At 57.4% G+C, this 21,249-nt stretch overlaps 2 protein-coding genes across 9 annotated transcripts in view; one reads left to right on the plus strand and one right to left on the minus strand.

Moving 5' to 3' along the window:
* The first annotated feature begins 532 nt into the window (after nt 1-532).
* P2RX2 (purinergic receptor P2X 2) lies at nt 533-3,725 on the plus strand. 7 transcript variants are annotated; one of them, XM_046025286.1, is made up of 12 exons: nt 533-708; nt 816-951; nt 1,053-1,124; nt 1,225-1,300; nt 1,371-1,467; nt 1,622-1,702; nt 1,812-1,950; nt 2,341-2,471; nt 2,648-2,738; nt 2,876-2,941; nt 3,031-3,108; nt 3,277-3,725. In XM_046025286.1, exons 1-12 carry the CDS (start codon nt 533-535, stop codon nt 3,379-3,381), a joined length of 1,248 nt encoding a protein of 415 aa, XP_045881242.1. In that variant the 3' UTR covers nt 3,382-3,725. The 7 variants fall into 7 exon arrangements, with proteins under 7 accessions (XP_045881242.1, XP_045881243.1, XP_045881244.1 ...); XM_046025287.1 differs by having other exon boundaries at nt 3,295-3,725; XM_046025288.1 differs by having other exon boundaries at nt 3,298-3,725.
* A 1,546-nt stretch (nt 3,726-5,271) lies between these two features.
* The window catches only part of POLE (DNA polymerase epsilon, catalytic subunit), a 53,633-nt gene continuing 37,655 nt past the window's right edge, over nt 5,272-21,249 (minus strand). Inside the window, exons 33-49 of one of the 2 annotated variants that reach the window (XM_046025674.1) lie at nt 20,740-20,880; nt 20,400-20,553; nt 20,216-20,322; nt 19,930-20,106; nt 19,626-19,849; nt 19,309-19,529; nt 18,798-19,002; nt 18,191-18,364; nt 17,271-17,396; nt 15,972-16,104; nt 14,488-14,659; nt 14,034-14,162; nt 13,733-13,926; nt 7,928-8,128; nt 7,542-7,667; nt 6,797-6,886; nt 5,272-6,679 (exon numbers count right to left, since the gene is read on the minus strand). In XM_046025674.1, coding sequence (XP_045881630.1) covers nt 6,566-6,679; nt 6,797-6,886; nt 7,542-7,667; nt 7,928-8,128; nt 13,733-13,926; nt 14,034-14,162; nt 14,488-14,659; nt 15,972-16,104; nt 17,271-17,396; nt 18,191-18,364; nt 18,798-19,002; nt 19,309-19,529; nt 19,626-19,849; nt 19,930-20,106; nt 20,216-20,322; nt 20,400-20,553; nt 20,740-20,880 — 2,688 coding nt within the window. In that variant the 3' untranslated portion in view covers nt 5,272-6,565. The remainder of the gene's footprint in view (nt 6,680-6,796; nt 6,887-7,541; nt 7,668-7,927; nt 8,129-13,732; nt 13,927-14,033; nt 14,163-14,487; nt 14,660-15,971; nt 16,105-17,270; nt 17,397-18,190; nt 18,365-18,797; nt 19,003-19,308; nt 19,530-19,625; nt 19,850-19,929; nt 20,107-20,215; nt 20,323-20,399; nt 20,554-20,739; nt 20,881-21,249) is intronic. The other variant, XM_046025675.1, reaches the window with a different exon arrangement.

Raw genomic sequence — 21,249 nt, forward strand, 5'->3', positions numbered from 1 at the left:
TGTGGGCGGGGCAGGAATCCAGGACTGCTTTCAGAAATCACCTCCTCCTACACCTTGAACTCACACCCTGCACACCGAGGTGTCAGTCACCTGCATCTCGAGGAAGCTGGGGAAACTGTATCAAACATGGACCGCCCTTCAGGTTGGACACGCCGCCGTGACACACGGCTGGAGACGCGAGGAGCCCGGCGGGGCCTGGCCGCCTCCTCCGCCCGCATCTCCACCGAGTCCCCCGAGGGCTCTGTGTCCTCCCCAGGGACGCGCGGGCCCCGGTACATCCTCTGGCCCTCGCGGAGCGCGGTGGGGCGCAGGCTGCTGGCTCGGCTCTGCCTGCTCAGGGCCCACCTGGCGGCACCTGCCAGGTGCGCCCCCGCCCGCTCCAAGCCTGGGCCCCGGAGGGGTGGGGCGGGGTGGGGCGGGGTGGGGCGGGGCGGGCGCCACGGGCCACGCCCCGGGGCGGTGCCGCAGGGCTCCCCTGCCCGCACCCCTAGCCCGCAGGGTGCGCGCCGCGCCCCTGGCGGAGCTCCGGGCCATGTTGGCCGAGGAGCCCAAGCCCCCTGCGGGGGCGGATGCGGCCCGGCGCCTGGCCCGAGGCTGCTGGTCGGCGTTCTGGGACTACGAGACGCCCAAGGTGATCGTGGTGAAGAACCGGCGCCTGGGCGTCGTGTACCGCGCGGTGCAGCTGCTCATCCTGCTCTACTTCGTGTGGTGGGTGCGCCTGGGCCGGGGGCGTGGGGGCGCTGGGGCCCGGAGCCGCGGGGAGCGGCGGGGGAGGGTCCCCGGACGACTCCAGTGCGGCGGTGCCCGTCCCGCAGGTACGTGTTCATCGTGCAGAAGAGCTACCAGGACAGCGAGACGGGCCCCGAGAGTTCCGTCATCACCAAGGTCAAGGGCATCACCTTCTCCGAACACAAAGTGTGGGACGTGGAGGAGTACGTGAAGCCCCCCGAGGTGCGCCTGCCCGCCCCGCACGCCCCCCCCCCCCCCCGGGAAGGAGCGAGGGGTGCCTGCATCGCCCGCCTCGGCCGACCATCCCCTCTTTCTGAGCCCAGGGAGGCAGGGTGTTCAGCATCATCACCAGGATTGAGGTCACACCCTCCCAGACCCTCGGAACCTGCCCAGAGGTGAGGCCAGGTGGAGGGCAGAGCTGGGGCTGAGGGAGGGGAGCCAGCTGTGCCTGCCCCAGAAGGTGTGGGGATCCTCACCAAGCCGTCTCCTCCCTAGAGTATGAGGGTCAGCAACGCCACCTGTGACTCGGACATGGACTGCGTGGTTGGGCAGCTGGACATGCTGGGAAACGGTCAGTGCACGCCGGACGGGGGTGGGATGGGTTGGCGCCCCTTGTACCCTGAGCACATATCTGCCCGCAGGCCTGCGGACTGGGCGCTGCGTACCCTACTACCAAGGCTCAGCCAAGACCTGCGAGGTATCCGGCTGGTGCCCGGTGGAAGATGGGGCCTCTGTCAGGTGTGCACCCGGTGACCCCTCCTGCCTGAGCCCCAACTGACAGCCCAGCACTACTCTGTTCCACTCCTTTCTCTCCTCACTGAGCAGAGCCGTGGTGTGCTGGGTGGGGGACTGGGGTGGGAAGACTAAACACAACCAGTCTGTGCCTCCTCAGCCAATTTCTCGGCAAGATGGCCCCAAATTTCACCATCCTCATCAAGAACAGCATCCACTACCCTAAATTCCAGTTCTCCAAGTAAGAGCCATGAGGGTATGGTGACAATGGGCTAAGGACGGGCGCTGGCTCCCGGGAGCACGGGGTTTGGGGGTACAGGGCACCTCCCGTTGCTGGGCCCTATCTGCAGGGGCAACATAGAGCACAGGAAGGACGGCTACCTGAAGCACTGCACATTCGACGAGGTTTCTGATCTCTACTGTCCCATCTTCAAGCTGGGCTTCATTGTGGAACAGGCAGGGGAGAACTTCACAGAGCTGGCTCATACGGTGAGGGGGGCAGCCGAGGGACAGTGGGGGGGCCAGCTCTCCTCTCAGATGCTGACTCCTATTGCAGACGAAGGGTCTGCCAACCCCCTTTGCAGTCTTGGCCAGCCCTGGCCCTGTTCAGGCAGATGAAGGGGAAACATGATCAGACAACCCATCTGGGCATGCATGGCTCCTGTTAAATTATTGATTCCTGGTCACATAGCTGGCCACTGCTGTCCCCTCATGCTTCAGCCGTGGGGCCCACCCAAGCACCCCAGCTCTCAGCCCTGAACTGCCCCAGGTGCCCCAAGATGAGCACCCCATATGCAGTCTCAGGGCAGGACCCTATGGCCCTCAAGGGTCCTCTGTGTACCCTCCCTGACACTCATCTCTGTGCCCACTTCTGGGCAGGGTGGTGTCATTGGGGTCATCATCAACTGGGACTGTGACCTGGACCTGTCAGCATCAAAGTGCAACCCCAAGTACTCCTTCCGGAGGCTTGACCCCAAGCACGTCCCAGCCTCAGCTGGCTACAACTTCAGGTACCTTGGTCTTGGGATGCCTGGTTCCTCGTCTGCTCTGGCTGTGGTGGCTCCAAGATGACAGGGCAGGTGCTTGAAGATTCAGGGCCTCAGGGGTTGGTGGAGTCTTGGAGGGTCCTGTGTTGGGTGATGGGTGAGCACCCACCACCGTGCTCCTCAGGGTCATTCTTTCCCAGGTTTGCCAAATATTACAAGGTAAACGGCAGTGCCACCCGCACGCTCATCAAGGCCTATGGGATCCGCATTGACGTCATCGTGCATGGACAGGTGAACCAGCCCACTCTGCCTACCAGGGACTCGGGCAGGCCCAGGACTGAGCTGGCACAGCCCCATCTCCCCCACCCTCCCTTGATCCCCACTTGCCCCAGACCCCACAACCATCTAAGGCAGCCTCCCCTCCCAAGGCAGGGAAGTTCAGCCTGATTCCCACCATCATTAATCTGGCCACAGCACTGACCTCCATCGGGGTGGTAAGTAAATGCATGCTGGGTATGGGGGGCTTGGTGGTGGGGTGGAGGGGTGTCTCTTGGCCTCTCACATGTGGGTCTTGTTGGCCCAGGGCTCCTTCCTGTGTGATTGGATCTTGCTGACGTTTATGAACAAGAACAAGGTGTACAGCCATAAGAAATTCGACAAGGTGTGCACACCGAGACGCTCCCCTGGTAGCTGGCCTGCGACTCTGGCGCTTGTGTTGGGCCAGGCCCCTACCCCACCCCACCCCTGCTCTGCAGACCCTGGCCAGGCCGGCCAAGCTCTGGCAGCCCCGTCCCCATGGCTTTGTCCCACCTCCACCCCATCCGAGCAGATGGTGGACCTTCCCCAGCAGACGGCGGGACCAGAGCTGTGCACCTCCGAACCTTCCCAGCAGGACTCCACACTCTCAGACCCCCGAGGTCTGGCCCAGCTCTGAGTCCACCACATACCTTCCATGATGCTGTGTCGAAGGCTCTGCCTGGCAGGGCTCTGAAGTCTGTGGTCCCAAGAGACCCAGGCCCTGCTCCCCCGGCAGCCCACGGAGACCTGCACGCAGGGCCTAGGGGCCCTGCCTTCATACCTCGACACTGTGAGACTGGGAACCACAAGACCCCTGTGCAGTGGGGCAGTGGGCCAACACCACATGCCTGGCCCCCCGACTTCCCCGGGGCCGGCGTGAGGTGGGCCAAACTGCCTCTTCGTCCCCAGCTGACCTCCCTCCCAGGCTTCTCAGCCCAGACCCTTTGCTTGCTTCATAGCCAAGAAGCCACACATCCAGAATCCAATAAACCTGTGACTAGACCCTTGGGCCTTGTTTTCCAGAAAAAGTGTCTTGAGGCCCTGAAGAGAAACACTTAGGAGAGGGTCCTTGCATGTGGGAGCTATGGGCGCCCTTGGTCCTGAACTCCCCTCTAACCAGCCTGGGTGCAGAGTGCACGGGTGCATCTACCCCACATCCAGCCAGGTCACGGTGACATCCGACCGTGGGGGGGTGGCGTGGGCAGGGGGAAGTCAACTGTACCCAGTACCCACTCTGCACTTAGCTTGCCTACCAGCGTTCTGAGGGTGGGTGTGTCACCCCAGACCAGACCTCAAAATATGGGACAGGATGGGGACTCTGGACGAGGAGGGGAACCAGGGAGTAGGTGATGAGAGTCCCACTAAGGAAAACACTGGTTCTTGCTCCAAATACCTGTGCAAGCGCCGCAGGCCCCACTTACAACAGGGCCACTGGAAGGGCAGGAATTAATGCTGTGAGGGGGACGGACAAGGCAGGGCCAGGTTGAGGAGCCGCACAGGCCAGCAGCAGCGGGTCTGGCCTGCAGATAATTGGTTAGCACACCCGGAGATGCCACAGCGGTCATTACATTCAGCGACTCTGCCTGGTGCCTGTCTGGCCAGCACCCCCCCCCCCCCTTGCGGGACTGCCAGAACTTGGCTGGACAGCTGTTTCCCTAGCAACAGGAATGGCAAACAGGTCTGAGGCAGCACGCATGCTTTGCACAGATCACCTCGGCTGGGATCCCATCGCTCCCAAGTTCCAGTGAGCGCTCAGACCCCGCCCAGGCCCCCAGTCCAAGTGACACTGGCAGGTGGCCAGAGCCAGCCCTCCCACCTGCCCACACCCACCTGGGCCAGCAGTTACACACACCTGAGAAGCCCCCACCTAGCCCCCTGTCTGGAACCCTTCTAATCCTCAGGGTAGGAGCCTAGTCACCCAGTGCCTACAGCATTCTAGGTCTGGCTTGCTGACATCCAGCTCTAGTTTTAGAGAAACTGGCTTTTCAAGTTGGGGCTGGACTGCAGCTCAAGGACCATGGCCAGGGGTTCAGGTTTCTCATTCTCAAGCAGGAGAGTCACCCTGGGGACCTCAGCTGCCCCAAATGCCCCAGGCCCCAAGCTGGCCTCTGTGGGAGCCGCCCTGCTGCAGGGAAGCAAGGGCGGGCAGTGTGCAGGCCCTCCACCCCACCCCCACCCGGCGCTGGGGCTTCTCTGGCTCCGCTTCCAGGAAGGCTAGTTAGCCCCCTCCTCCCCCACCCAGCCCTAATTTGATTTGATCTCCATCTGGGGGCTGATGCAGGCTCTGTCCACCTTCCAGCCAGTGTCAGGTTTCTTGTGACCGTGGGGCCTAGACACACCCAAAGCGCAGTACCCAGGGACCAACATACTCGGCTGGACCGATGTCCGCTGCTCCTCCTCCCACCCCTGTACAGACCGAGACACCTTGCATGTGTACCCATAAAAATTTCAAGAAATGTAAAACTCAAAGAATAAAATGAAGTTCACAGTGTAATACTGAGAAGTTTGGCAAAAAGGATGAATTTAAACCAGGCTCCAGAGCCCACAGTGGCCCAGGGCTCCCCTAAGTCTGCCCATTTGGGGTCTGCGCATGGGATTCAGTGAGCCTGCCTGTAGCCTCCCCGACTCGGCTGTTCCTTTTCTGCTCCAAGTCTCATTTAGTCAGAAGCCAAGTGTGGGGTCAGTCCTCTGGGGCCACCAACAGAAGAGCAGAAGCAGTGGCCCAGCGGTCTTCCCGAGGTCACTGGAAGGCAGGCCCCGTGGCCTGGGCCTCTCCCTTGCCCACCCCCACCTGCATGGAGCGCCGAGCTTTGGGCCCCACGTCTGCAGCCTCACTCAGCTCCGAACATGCCGGCGGCAAGTGTCCAGCATTAAGGAGGCCACAGCCCTGACCAAACCGCTCTGCCACAGGCAGGTGAGGGCAGCAGGCCCAGGGCTGGCACGCCCCGCTTGGCCTGAGGAGGTCAGGCAGGCATCAGGGTGACGGGGGAGCAGGACCACGCAACCCCAACAACGCTGCTGCTGCTTTCTCCAACTCTCCCAAGACGCAGACCCCTCAGAGCTGAAGGGAAAACCTAAAATCTTGCACGTGAAGAAATGATTTCCCCAAACCCGGGCCCCAAAGCGTGATGTGGAAGTCTGATAGATGGTGTGCACCGTCCCTCCCCGGGGCCCTCAGACCCCTGCCGCTGTGGGGCCCTCCTCACAGCACGGGCGCGTCGGAGGGCAGGGGCGCCACAGCCCGGATTCCAGTCTCGCTGCTGTACATAAGGGGACTGCTGTCGTGTGAGCTCTGCAGACCCTATTGTGACCAGGAAGTCCCCAGACAAGAAGCCCAAGTCCCAGGAACTCGTGTGAAAGATGCCCAGGTCCCCATGGGGTTCGGCACCAGATTCCCGGGAAATGGCCCAAATCCTGCTGGCGTCAAGCTATCGGGCATGATCTTCGCAGTAACAAGTGATCAAAAACCGGGGCCGCAAACTCCCACCAGGCTACCCGCAGGGACTCTGCCCAGACAGGAGACCCCCCTGGGCAGCAGAGGAAGGACAGAACCGCGGGGAGGCTGCTCAGTCAGCAAGACACAGTCCTAAGGCCCCACCCTGCAAACACTGCTCAGGCCCAGAGTGGGCTGCCCTGACCACAGCCGGGGCCCAAGGAATCCAGAGGTGGAGACACTTCCTGCTCCGGCTGGTTCAGTCCTCTCCTGGGCCCTGTGACCTGCTCCCCGAAGCTCCCTGCGACTGGTGTTCCTTGGTGCTCCATCCTGCACATGGTCACAAGCTTGGGAGGTCAGGGCCGGAATGGGGACGCTGCTTGAGTCACTACTGGCCCAGCTGAGGGTTCTTCTGTAGCAACCACTCCAGGGTCTCCATGAGATATGACATGCCATAGTGCTGGGCAATGTTCTGGAAGATTCCAATCTGCTCCATGAAGACCTGCAGAAATGAGCAGTCACAGTGAGACCTGGCCGCGGAGCAGGCCCCGGCGCGTCGGTGAAGCGGGTGTGGGTAGATGGGAAAAGCAGCAGGGTTGGTTGGCTGTGGGAGCCCCACCTTGGTGCGGATGGTGAGGGCAAAGGCGCCCGCACAGCTGCAGTACACGGGCATGTTGGTCTCCTTCACACCCCGGCACTTCAAGCAGATCTGCAATGAGGAGCAGCCCTGGTGAGGAGGTCCCCGGCCCAGGCCAGTCGCCGCCAGCAGTGGCCAGTCGCTCGGCACATTCACTCGACAGGCCCTCCCTGCCCTCCACAGCCCTGGCCTTTAGCTCAACCATGAATAAAATGCGAGACTTTGCGAGAGCATTTATCCAAACGTGCCAGCTGCTTCGTAAACCCCTCAGTGGGAGCACTGCACCCTTGACTCTGTGTCCTGGGGGATCCTCACCCCTGCTCCATCCTCGGGTCTCCGCATTCCAGGACGCCCCCTCAGATTGCTGCTCAGATGTCCCCAGTCGGTGGGAATATCCCTCCACCCAACACTGAAAACTTCCCTGTTTCTTTCTCTTCCCTGTCCATTCTCCTTACACTCACCGTGACTTACACACTCTCATCTGGCTCACTCTCTAGCCCCTCTTGCTACAACCAAAGGTCCATGAGGCCAGCCCTGCCCTTGTAGGAACCCCAGAGACGTGTAAGAAGTCAAAAGGACACTGCCTGAACCACGGGGTGGTCACCTCAGAGGACCAGGTCGTGATTTGAGAAGCGTGCACACCCGTAGCTTCTGCTGGGTGCAAATTGCTGATCCAGAAGGCCTCTGCCCGGTGGAGGGCCGTCCCAGGGTTAGGGCCACTGCTCACCAGGTCCTGCAGAGTGAAGGCCATCAGCTTCTTCTGCAGAGCTTCCACCAGAGCCATCTCGATGATGGAGGTGTCGTAGGCAACCTGACAGTTGGAGCAGAGCCACTGCGGCAGCACGGCCCCGTCCTAGGCAGAGGAGGAGAGGGCCAGGTCAGCTCTCTGTGCAGCCTTCTGCTCAGCCTTCCCCAGGGCCGGGGAGGGATCACGCGGTGCACGCAGGGGCGCTGTGGGCCCAGAGCGCCGCCACCGCCAGGTGTGTTTACAAGGACACTGTTCTGGTACGTGGCAGTGAGGGCCTCTTACATCAGAACTTGCAGGGGTGCTCGTGAAGGGGTGCCGGAGCATCTCCCGTCCTCACTGACGGCAAGGATGCGGCCGCTGCCCACCTGAGAGAAGGAGGACTCCTTGCACAGGTCCAGGTCCCGGCAGAAGTTACAGCTGCGGCAGATGACCTCGGGGAGCACGTAGGAGAGGCAGGGGTCTCGGAACTGGGCCTCCTCCGAGAACTCGCCCACGTCCACGAGACGAAGCAGGTCTCGGTTCAGCTTGTTCACCTGATTTGTGATGTTCGTGTCCAGAGACAGCACCTTCAGAGGATGGAGCCCGAGTCAGGGATGGCCCCCTGGGCCTCCCTGCTGTCAGGACTGGGAAATCGTGTGGGGGACTCCTGGAGCTGCAGCTCCTCAACACCCCCTCGCCCCTTCTTTTTCCTGCGGGGAGCGTCAGAGGAGGGGAGTCGCGGCAGCCACACCATCGGATCCTCAGTGTGGGGCCATGCATGCAGAGGCTCTCCCCCAATCCCAAGGCTCACAGTTTCTGTCAGCTCCAGGGGACTCTGGGGCACACCGACATGCCCTCCTGTCCTCCTTACTGACTCCTTCCTCCTCACCAACCGTCGTTCTAAATCGACGAGACTTCACAGTCTCACTGGCAGAGTGGGGGATTTCAAGCCCCGCTGCCGGGGGGGCTCCCATGCCCGCCTAGAGAAGCCTCTTCAGCCTCCCACTAGAGCCCGTGCAGCTGATGCTAGGAAGCCTGGCTCCCGTGGTGCCTGCAGACCATGGAGGAAGCGTGTAAAGCCTCCCGAAAGGAGAGGAAAGGATAAGACTGACATCTCTGGAGACCTCTCCCACACTACAAAACCAAAAACCGTTTGGAAGACATTTTTGAAAGAAAGAGTTATAGTCAAATTTGAAGCCCACCACCCTATCCAGTGAGACAAGTAGATTATGGCAAGGAGGTAAATTTGCAAGTACGTACAATGAGGATCAACAACCTGTTAGGCTTAAAAAACCTACAGATTACAAAGTTCTGATGAAAAAACTGGATTGAATTAAAGAGAAAAAAAAAAAGAAAAAGAAAAGCGCTTTCACTAGTGAATTCCCAAATGTTTAGGAAAGAATATTCTACATAGTATCTTCTGGGAAACACAAAAGGGAAAACACATTTAAACTCATTTTATGAGGATAACGTCACCCTGAAACCAAAGACAGTAAAGAAAACAGCAGACCAACAGCCTTCATGTGCACTCAAAATCCCCAATAAAACACCAATAAACCAAACCCACTGATACATACAAAGGACAGCTCATCCTGACCAAGTGGGACTTATTGGTCGGGCATGCTCTCTGCGGTAACTCCGGATCTCAGGAACACAAGGCTGGATCAATATTTAAAAATCAGTGCCGTCGGGGTGCCTGGGTGGCTCAGTAGGTTAAAGCCTCCGCCTTCGGCTCAGGTCATGATCTCAGGGTCCTGGGATCAAGCCCCATATTGGGCTCTCTGCTCAGTGGGGAGCCTGCTTCCCCCTCTCTTTCTGCCTGCCTCTCTGCCTACTTGTGATCTCTGTCAAATAAATAAGTAAAATCTTAAAAAAATAAATAAATAAAAATAAAAATCAGTGCCGTATCTAGACGGCCAACAGACACACAAGAAGACACCCAACATCACTCGTGATCAGAGAAATGCAAAGCAAAACCACAACGAGGGACCACTTCACGCCTGTCAGAACGGCTAAAATAAAAAAACACAAGAAACAGCAGGTGTTGGGGAGGAGGTAGAGAAAAGGGAGCCCTCGTGCACTGTTGGTGGGAACGCACGCTGGTGCAGCCGCTATGGAAACAGTGTGGAGGGTCCTCAGTGAGTTAGAAATAGAACTGCCCTAAGATCAGTACACTTCCACTACTGGGTATTTGCTTTAAAAAAAAAAAAAAAAGAGGGGCGCCTGGGTGGCTCAGTGGGTTAAGCCGCTGCCTTCGGCTCAGGTCATGATCTCAGGGTCCTGGGATCGAGTCCCGCATCGGGCTCTCTGCTCAGCGGCGAGCCTGCTTCCCTCTCTCTCTCTCTGCCTGCCTCTCTGTCTACTTGTGATCTCTCTCTGTCAAATAAATAAATAAAATCTTTAAAAAAAAAAAAAAAAAGAAAACACTAAAAAAAGATAAAAGAAAAAGAAAACACTAATTGAAAAAGATCTGTGCACCCCTACATTTACTACGGCATTATCACTACATTACTACGGCATTATTTACAGTCGCCAATTACGGCAGCAGCCCAAGTGTCCCCTGGTAAGTGAATGGATACGAAAGACGTGATATAGGAGACAGGTCTGTATACAAATATTGTGTGTGTGTCTACACAGCAGCACTGAAGAAACAGAAACTGAAGTTTAAGAGTCAGTACCATCACAATAGTACCAAACGACCTGAAAACCCTGGGTGCGAACGTGTGTGGTATTTATATGCCGAAAACCCCAACGCACTGCTGGAGAGACAGACCATGACGCAGAGAAACGGGAAGATACAGGGGTTCACGAGCTAAGTCTCAGCACTCCTAATTAATCCTCCCTAAAATTATCTAGATTAAAATGACTCCAACCAACATTCTAAAAGGACTTTTTTCCTTTGGGTAGGGAACCGATACACTGATGCAAACAATTATATGGAAAGCAAGGGAACTAGATGGACTAGCCAGAGCGATTTTGAAAAAAAAAAAAATAAAGTTGAAGCGTTCACACTGTCTAGTTTTCAAGACTTACTGATAAAGTTACATAAATCAAGACAACATGGGTTAAAAAACAGTGAGCTGGATGGGGATCCAGAAGAAGACTGTACGTGTACACAGCCAGGTAAGCTCTGACACAGACACCAAGACTATCCGATGCAGAGAGGCCAGTCTTCTCAGATCAGTAGTACTGGGATCTTTAGACACACTGACACAGAAATACCAACCTTGGTCCAAAACATGCACACCACATAAAAATTAACTCGAGGGTGCCCAGGTAGCTCAGTCTGTGAAGCCTCCAACCCTTGCTTTTGGCCCAGGTCATGATCTCATGGGTTGGGGGATCCAGCTGCTCCCTCCCACCCGCCCAAATCAGGCTCTGTGCTCTGCTTGAAGACCCTCCCTCTGCCCCTCCTCCCACTCTTATATAGGACAGTAAGAGCTCACCCTATTTTAAAAAGTCAATAAACTAAGGGGTGTCTAGGTGGCTCAGTCAGTTAAACTTCCGACTCTTGAGTTCAGCTCAGGTCATGATCTCAGGGTTGTAAAGCCCAGCCCAGTGTCCGGCTCCAGGCCCTGCTTAAGATTCTCTCTCTCTCCACCTCCCTCTGCCCCACCCCTCTAAGAAAAAAAATTTTCAGAGATTTTATTTATTTATGTAGAGAGTGAGCGAGAGGGAGAGAGAGAAAGCACACAAGCCAGGGCAGGGGCAGAGAAGCAGACTTCCCGCTGAGCAGGAAGCCGATGCAGGACTCGATCCCAGGACTCTGGGATCATGACCTAAGCTGAAGGCAGAGGCTTAACCCACTGAGCCAGCCAGGAGCCCAAGAAAAAAATTTTTTGATGAATTAAAGTTAAGATCCACTCACTGAAAAAATACTGTTAGGAGAATTTTGAAAAAGGAAACCAAAGTTTGGAAAAAAATATATGAAGAACTCTTAAAACTGAAAAATAAGGGGGCAGTTGTGTGGCTCAGTCAGTTAAGCATCTCCTTTGGCTCAGGTCATGGTCCCAAGGTCCTGGGACCAAGTCCTGCATCAGGCTCCCTGCTCAGTGGGGAGTCTGCTTCTCCCTCTCCCCCTCCCCCCTGCTCATATCTACCCCACCCCACTCTCAAATAATCTTTTGTTTACAAAAACCCTCAAAAATAAGAAACATGACCTCAAAAAAAAAAGACCTCATTTTTAATAATGGGCAAAACATTTAGACATTTCACCAAAGATGTATGGACAAAAAACCACCATGTGAAAAAACACTCAGCATCATTAGTACTGGGAAAATACAAATTAAAAACATAGTGAGATACCACCACACACCTATCCGCAAAGTTCAATTTCTGAAGATGTCTGAGCTCTAGGAGGCACCTGGAGTAGCCAGCCTCTGGTCATAGGCCGCCAGCAGGAATGCAAACCGGACCAGCTGCTTTAGAAGTTTGCATGAGGATACGACCCAGCAATCCCCCTCTTCCATCTTTACCCCATAAAATAAAATTTCAATAAAATGAAACGTATGCTCACACAAAAACCTGTATGAGAATGTTTAAAGCAGGGGCGCCTGGGTGGCTCAGTGGGTGAAGCGTCCGCCTTCGGCTCAGGCTGTGGTCCTGGGATCGAGCCCCATGTGGAGCTCCCTGCTCACAAGGAAACTGTTCTTCCCTCTCCTCCCTGCTCGTGCTCTCTCTAGCTAGCTCTCTCTCAAATAAAATCTTTAAAGGAAAAAGAAATGAATGTTTATAGCAACCCCAGTCTTAAAAACCCAATAATAAAAACCCAGATGTACTTCAGCCACCGCAAGACCAACCCCGGCTCTTCCGCACAACGGGACGTCTCTCAGCCGTAGAGCGGGACAGGGAGCACCGGAATGGGCAGCAACGGGGAAGGAGCACGGACCCCTTGCGCCGAGTCAAAGAAGCCAGACAGAAAGGGACATGACTGTGCCGGGCCAGACGGGCGGCTCCAGGTCAGGGCAGGGCAGGTGTGGCTGACCCCCGTGGTGCCTGTTTGAGCCCCGCCGTCAGTGGCTTCAGCACTCTGTGAGCGCTCCCACAACCACACCTCAGAGTGACCTGTGAGTGCCTGTCAGGAAGCACAGGGACACAGGACAGATGGCACAGACAGATCGGCACGTGCCCTGTTCGCAGGATGGTAAAATGTTCTGCATCCCGACTGTGCTAGAGACGTGGCACTGTGAGTCTTTGCCAAAACTCACACACCACATGCGAACAACGGTGAGATCTCACTGTAGGGAAGTTATCCAGATGTTGAAAATTGTGTAGTCCACAACAGTGGCCAGACGGCATACTGAGCTACTCCTTCTGCAGCAGCAGCAGTCACCTGAGCCCAGCCCCAAAAGGCAGTTTGCGGGAAGGTAACCTGACCCGCAGCAAAGCCTCTCTCCGGCAGAGGTGACGCCTGTGCGGGGGCCATCCAGTAATATGATCCCATGGCGAGCTCGGCCCACCTTTCCCAGAGAGGCATGGAGCAGCTAGCAAGCTCTCCCCCACCGCCACGTGCATCACAGTGTGTTCCAGCTCCCACCAGGCACCAGATCACGCACACCTGCCGTTTCACCACTCCACACATGCCATCTCGCCAGCACCCCCAGATCCTCCTACCCCAGGGCCTTTGCATGAACCTTCTCCCTGGGGTGCACCTGGCCAGGCCCTGCAGGTCAATGGGGTCTCACCAGGGTCCCCATCTTCCTCACTGGTCCTGCCCTGCTCCTCCAAGCCCACCTACCCCTCACTGACCTGTCCCCCTCACTGGAGCACAGGCTCCTTGAGGATAGGGGTCTCTCCTGTCTTATCCCCTTCTCAACCCCAATGCCTCCCACAGCAGCTGCACAGAAGGGGCAGCAAGTGATGACGGAGTCACCTGAGTATGTCTTTCGGGCAACTATGCCTCCCCTGCACACAAGCACACGCCCCCCCACCCACCCACGAAGTCGTCCTCCCACCCCTGCCCTGCACACATGGATGATCCCCCACCCCCACCCGGCACATGAGGCCACCCTCCCGCCCCAGCCACCTCCCCAGGACAACCCCGTGTCCCCAGAGCCACCTGTGCATGAGGTTGCCTCCCCACCACCACCCAACGCAGGAAGCTGCCCTCCTGCCCCGTCCCATGGACCCCTTAGGCCCCAGCACACACTAGTGTGGGTACCCTGCCCTGCAGGCGTGGGTCGCAGCCTCACCTTGCACACGTACTTGACGAACTCGAGCGCGGGGTTGTTGAGCAGCAGGTGGGAGCCCGGGAGTAGTGGGAACATGCTGGATAGCTCAGCGGAGTTCCGCGAGCCTGTGACCTTCTTCTGAATCTTCTGAGTGATGCTGAAGAAGCTCTGCGTGAGCTCGTTGGCCACGTAGTCTTGTGAGAAGGTGATCATTCCTGGGAGGGCAGGGAGGTGGCTGTGTCCCCCTGTGCTGTGACAGGGCGTGGAGAGCAGGAGCAGGGGGACCCCAGGGGACCCCGGGACACAGCCAGGGCGTGCTCACCGGGCAGGGCGCCGGCTGCCGGGGCGTCCTGGGACAGCTGGCTAGGCCCCCGGCGTCTGAGGGGCGTGCTTCCCGGGGCGCTGCGCCGCAGCTCCTCCTTCATGCTGTGGTACACCGCCACGATGTACGCTGCGGGGAGAGGGCGGCCTTGAGGTCAGGCCACTGCCCCAGCGGACCTGCGTTTGGCTGGGGAGACCAGAGAACCACCTGGCACACACCCAGAGCCAGACCCCTGCATGCGCACACCTTCTGGATGGCGCCAGCAGCCGTGTCTGTTCCGGAGGGGAAGGGAAGACCTCGGGGCACACACAGATGCACAGCGGGGAGGCCGAGGCCACGGGGCAAGCAAGGCCTCTCTTGGGAGCCCTGCAGCCGGGGCACAGCTGACCATCCGCGCTGCCAGGGCACAGGTCCCCCCGTGCACACCAGGGCCGCAGGCCAGTGGGTGGCTCACCTGACACGATCATGAGGAAGTAGCTCTGGCACGAGGCTGCCTGCGGCAGGAACTGCACGATGTTCCAGTTGTTTTCAAGCTTGTCCTCCACGTCAGGCTCCGGCTCACCTTCCCCCTCCTCCGCCTCCGCCTCCTCCTCCTCCTCCTCTCTGCCCTCTTCTGGGGACCCCTGCTGTGACGCAGCCCCAGCCCCAGCTGTGTCCTGGCTCCAGCAGCAGGAAGCCAGGTCATTCCCCACCTGGCTCTCCTGACCCTTCTGTCCCGTAAGGCTCACCCAGTCCCCCGTGTCCCTGGGCCTGACAGGATTCCCGCAGGATGGCTCTAAGGAGGGGGTCCCTTAGGGCAGAAGCACACCACCCAGGGTGATGGGGACTCTCACTTTGTTCCTCCAGTTAATTCACTTCAAGACTCTTCAATTCCCTCCTCCCAGGGCAGGAAGATCACAAGCGGTGACCTCGGGTCAGGACAAGAGAACAGGCTAGTTCTCTTGTGTGAATCCCAGATCTCCTGGGCTGGTGACCCCAGTCCACACAGCGCAACTGCAGATCTCTCCCATGTGACCAGATCTCCTCTCAAGGGGGCCCTTCACTCCAGCGTGTGCAGGCTGACAGCCCCCGCGTCCTTAGAGCAGCAACCACCATTGCCTTCTGTCAGTCCAGCTACGATGTCTCCGCACACCTCCTGCCCACAGGCCCTGCTTCCCCAGCCACGCTCTGTCCGGAGGGCAGGAGGACCTTGTGCGCACCACACACCCGGCCAAGCACAGCTTCCCTCACCCGCACTTGCTCTCCTCCCCATCCATCTTCTAACAGACACCTGGCTTCACATGCCTGGATGCCGCCTACACCCCCGGGTATCACCTACATCCATCCCACTAGCCTGTTCCCTCCACCTTCAAAACACACCCGAGTCTGTCTCCCTGACTGCATCCTGCCCTTCTACGGTGTTGCCCACAACATAGGGCCCTAGTGGAAGTCAGGCCCTGACACGTCCCCACTCAGAATCGCTCTATCACTAAAAGCCAAATCTCCAACTCGGCCTTTGGTCCCAAGTGGCCTGGTCCTAGCTGCTCTGTGCTGCACCTATGGGCGCTGCCCCAGGCCTGTCCCGGTGTCACGGCCATCTGACACTAGCCCCTGGCCCAGCTCTTCCATCCCGGCTTGCCTGTCCCCTCCTTATAGCCCCCACAACCTTCCAATCTGAACCAGCCCCTGCCCCACGGCTGCTCTCCGCCCTTACTCTGCTTTGTGTTCATCTGAGTCCTTCCCTCGGCTGGGCTATGTGTTCTCCACCTGCCTACCTGCTCCTCCCTTCTCCCCCAGACCCCGCAGAAGCAGTGTGCTCTGCTGTGTGCTGCTGCGAGATGTAGCCTGCAACCACACCAGGCCCTCCGCCCACAATCGCCAAATGTGTGCAAAGGGACAAATACGGACCCAAGTCATTTCAGACCCCAGCCTCAGCGCTCCAAGATGGTGGGGTCTTACCTGTCCACAGTGAATACGAGACGGAACGTTGCCTTTGATTCCACCATAGTTGGAGGGATCCATCCAGAGAAGAAATTCCCAGGACCGAGAGAAAGAAATTGTCAGGGAATGGAAGAGCTCTTTGGAATGGATGCTAAAAAGAAGCAAAACAGAAACTGCTTCAGTGCAATCAATAGTTTCTCTCTTTTTCTCCACTTTCCTTTTTATTTTCATACGTGCTTATACTCCACCTAAAAATGAACTTAAAGTGGATTCAGACCATATGACCCCTCACACTTTCTAGAGAACAGCACAAACACACTGCTGATGAGACTTCTGCAGCAACCAGGAGGGAGTGGCAGGAACTGGTGCTTGAGGGGAGCAGAGACACGAGAGCTGCAGAAGTGCCGGGGCCTCCCTGGGTGTGCCCTAAGCACTCGGAGCAGAGCGTGTAGCACGTGTGTGCAAGACAACACGAAGCTGGGACGAGGACGACCGAGCGCCCACTGCCACCACTGTCTGAGAGCCACGTAAGCCACGTAAGTCACGAAGCGTCGGGGCTGTGCTGGCAACAGTCTTGCCTCAAAAGAGGAGTAACGAGCTCTCGACTAAACACGGCTCTGACCCTGCCTCCAAATCTCAAGAAGTGCTTGGTAGGTTCGGTTTGTTTCCTAGTAACAAAGCTCTGGAATATTCACAGAAGAACGAAACGCAAGAGCACCCAACACACAGGGCGTCCGCACAAATTCGCAGCTGCTGGCATCTAATCGCTGTCAGCAGCTCTGCCAAGGAGCAGAAAAACACGACATGGAATCGGGAGAAAAACCTACCCAGCAAACACAAATCAGAGCTGACATGAGTGGGACCATGGGCAGAACAGGCCACATAAAAGGTTATTAAACCTGAGCTCAATGTAGTCACAAACTAAAACAAACACAGAATGTGCTGCACAGGCCCTAGGAACGTGTAAGACCCCACCGGGCCTCTCGCTACGAGAAGGCCGCAGGATGGGACCAGCGGCAGGCCAAACCCTGAGGGAGATGATGAGCGAGTTTAAAGACACAACAAAGGAAATTACCCAAAAAGAAATAGAGAAATTTTTAAAAACTTTCAAAACAGATGCACCTGTTATTCTACACTAGCACAAATATCTTTCAAAAAAGAAAGTAAATTAAAGGCTTCTTGAGGTTATGCAACGGTAGAAAGCATCCATTACGAACAGATCCGTGCTACGAGCCCCCGACAGGAACGTCCCTCAGCAGAAGTTAAACGGTCTCAGAGAAGAACATGAGGGGAGCAGAACTCTGGTGCTGCGAACACCTGTTGGTGATGTACTCCACGTAGGCCAGGGCGTCCTCAATCCGCCGCTTCTTCGTGCAGAGGATGATGCGGTTGAAGTTGGCGTAGACGACAGATGACCCCAAGCGCTTGAACTCAGCGATGAGCCTGCAGACGAAGGTTAGAACCACGGGTCATAGTGCCGCAGAGAAACCGCAAGTCATCATGAGCAACACGCTGATTCCTGAACTAAAATCTATCCTAAATACGCTTGAAATCCAGAAGCAAAAGTGAATGAAGATTTCTGCAGGGCAAAACCCACCACAAACAAAACCACAGATAATCAAAGACAGGAGAAAACATACAAATTAGATCACACAAAAATGGCTAACTTTTATATAGAAAGAACTCCTAGAAATCAGTGAGGAAAAAAATCAACAGAACTATGGAGAAATGGGAAAAGGACCAGAAAAGAAAGTTCAGAATCATTTATGATGAGGATTGCAGGCGATGAGTAAATCCAGATAGCACTTTCCCGCGTCAGTGGGCTGGGGACACACGTCCTGTCACTGCCAGAGTACAGTCAGCTGTACAACTGTCACTAGCCATCAGATCAGCAGCTTCCTGTCTAGTTATACTGTCTATCAACCTTGCATCAGTTCTGCTTGCTGAAGGTCATTCTGCAGATAACATTCGCATGACCTTGGGTACAAAGCCGTTCTTCCTGGTGATCTCAGCAGCCTGAGCCTGAGTGCCCACTAGGATGACACACACACACGTGGGTCCCCAAGGTCCACTGGTAACGAGAGGTGCAGCACAGCACACACAAGGCATGACGACTTGTGCCAGAAGGAGACAGACTGACACACAGCACAGCTTGGAAGGACGCCTCACAGAGGGCAACAGCACTAAGCTCCCCAGGACCTTTACCACCCTGGCCTATCAGCCCCGGCAGCACTCACTGCAGAAAGAGCTTCTTCATCATGCTGTGGAGTGTGCGGTGCAGAGCCGGGTCGTGGAGCAGCGAGGACGGCGCCCGCAGCCAGCGGTAGAAGTGCATCACCTGGTTGTCAGCGTAGACGTTGCGGTACTGTGTGATCTCCTTCACCCAGCCCACCACCATGCTCTTCAGGATCCTGGAAGAAGGCGCAAATGTCCCCACGGTCACCAGCACCAGCTTCCCCCATTCTGTCCCCTTCGCCTCCTCCCTCCTCACTGTCCAAACTCACTGCCGGGCCCTCCTCTGCACCCTCAGGCCTCCCTCTGCACTCAGCATTTACCGCAAGCCTCCGGGCATGGGAGGGAGGCCGGAGCACAGTGCCCCGAGGGCAAGAAAGCCCAGCAAATGGAGGAGAGAGCCGGGATCCATGTGGGGTTCTGGCTCTGCCTCCCACGGTGGAAAGAAGCCCCAGTGACAGTGTGTTAGCTCTTAGGTTTCCAAAACAAGGGCATAAAATACAAAAGCCTCTCATGTTCCTTCTGGATTCCAGACTCAGCTCTTCTGCCTAGGGAGAGGACGGGACAAAACCGGTCAAGGCAAGGCTCTCAGGGCCACAGACTCCCGGGTACCTGAAGGTGCTGGAGCAGAGTGCGGTCTCGTCGTAGCTGGCCAGGGTGCTGGCGGCCTGATTGCCAGTGATCATGTCCTCCAGCGAGGCCTGCTGCATCACATCGAAGCTGATACCCACGCTGTCGGCCCCTTCCATGTCGTTGATGTGGTGGGACTGCAGGATGGTGTTGACAGCCAGGTTCTGCAGGTCCAGCTCCACGCACACTGCATGCAGAGAAATCGCCCCCTGTGCAACCTCACTCTAGAGTCTGCAGCCTGGCAGCAGCAAGCGCTGGCTCAGACAACACACTGCTCCCTGCAGCAGCCAGGGCCGGCCGGCAAGATGGCCACCGAGCAGACGGCGGAGCCCACCCTCACTCGTCCCACAGCCACGGAGGCTCCCGCAGGCTCCATTCCCACGCCGCACAGCCAAGCGTGAAGCACCCACCGTTTGGCGTTCCCGCCACCACGGAATGGCAAGAAATGGCAGAAGCACCAGCAAGCGGGGACCCCATGGGCCTCAGCACCCACCCGTGGAGTAGCAGCCTGGGCAGTTGATCTCCACACTGGCCTGGTCATCGAACTCCATGACGAGGCGATTGTCATCGGCCTCCTTGCCGCCCAGGTCAGGGCGTGACGTAGGGGACAGCCAGAGCAGGTGGCTGTGGCGCTGGAGGTGGCGGGCAAAGAAGAGGTCGGAGCCGAAGGTGGAGATGTCCTCGGGCAGATTACCAATGGGGATGTGGAAGTACCTGCACAGGGGCATGGGGTCAGCCCCAGGAAGTGGACAAGCAAACGAGGAAGAGGCCAGAGCACAGGAGCAGAGAAAGCGCCTGTGCTCTGCTCACCTGCTCATCTCGAAGGCCTGCGACAGACAGGTGTCCAGATTGAGGTAGTGGCGGATCATGCGCCGGGCCCCAAGGCGCTGCCAGTCCAGGACGCCATAGCTGATCCTATCGGCCACGTGGACAGGCACCAGCGGGAACTCCTCTAGGACGGGAATCTCGCCAGCCAGCCTCTTCAGCTCCCAGTTGGACTGAACGGCGATGAGTGTGGGCCCACGGCGTTCCTCCTGGACATTGGGGAAGAAAGCGGCTAGGGGGTTCCCAGGCTGGGGGAGGGGCGCGCACACACAGGCCCCACCGCACTCACCTTGTAGGCCAACAGGAAGCGCTGGATGGCCCTGCAGATGGTCTTCATGTCGGTTTCAGCCCGAACTTCGAAAGTGTGTTTGGGGGGAGGCAGGAGCTCGGGACCCACTTTCTCCACCATGAGGCTGTGCTCGGCTGAGTACAGAGCGCCGAGGCTGGGCATCTGGTTGCTTCGCACCTAGACCGACAGAGGCCACGTGATGCCTCTCTGCAGGTACGGGTGGCAGGGCCCCCTCCGCCACAGGCATGGGCGGCAAAGGCTTGACCTCCCCTTGCCAGGAACTTACGGTGTCCAACACAAACACAGATGCTTTGCGCTGGGAGGGCACGAACAAGCCAAAGAGGGCTTTGTGGCCCTGTGTGTGGTGGTACAGGTAGAGGTGGCGGATGCTGCCTGTAGGGAGGACACGGCTGTCAGCCCGAGGCGTGCTGGAGGCCAGGCCAGGCCGGGGCAGCGGGCACATGTCATACCTGGCTCCAGGTAGCTGAACTGGGCCAGAGAGCGCATCTCCAGGTGCTCAAGAGCAAAGGTTTCGGCCTCCCAGCCCGACAGGTGCCTCACCAGCTGTTTATTGACCACACACACACAGCCTAGCTGCACCAGGGCGCGGAACAGTAACGGGACCTAGACAGGGTAGGGACAGGCAGCATGAGGGCCACCGTGTGTCTTCAGCAGACATGCTGCTGAAGTTCACGGTCTCGGAGGGGAGCCCATGGTTATGCTTGCTAGCCTGTGCATCCCACACAGAGTCTGCCCTCCTCCACCCCACCCAGCTGGATCCTTGCTCAGCTGAGCCGGGAGGATAGTTACCTGAGTCTCATACACGCCCTCAATGTCTGGGGCCGACAGCTCGGTGTTGATCTCGTTGATGTGCTCCTGGTACATGTCCTCAGGCACCGAGTACTCATAGAGGTTGTAGACCACATTGGAGCGCGGGAGAGCACGGCTGACCTGGTGACAACAGGGCGATGAGCTCATCACGCAGCTAAGTGGTGATGTCCATTCAACACAACACGCATCACTGGAATAGTCCCACAGCCACTGAGTGAACCCGCCAGAGCCCATCTCTCCTCGTGAGGAAAACTGAAAGCTCGGCTGTGACTTCGAGCAGCAGCCTGGGGCTCCTGAGCAGCAGAGGAGCTCTCCGACGGCAAGAGTGGCAGGTGTGCCTGGTTTACCGTCCTGCTGTCTTCTGGGTTTAACCTGAGAGGAACAACCTCCTCCTGGTCAGAGCACTGGTCTGGGGGAGACACAGAGTGTGGGGGAACCCTGCAGAGGGGAGTAGGAGACGGCACCGAACAGAAAATGATCCCCAGAAGA

This window comes from Meles meles, chromosome 12 (genome assembly GCF_922984935.1).
Source record: "Meles meles chromosome 12, mMelMel3.1 paternal haplotype, whole genome shotgun sequence".
Classification (NCBI taxonomy): domain Eukaryota; kingdom Metazoa; phylum Chordata; class Mammalia; order Carnivora; family Mustelidae; genus Meles; species Meles meles.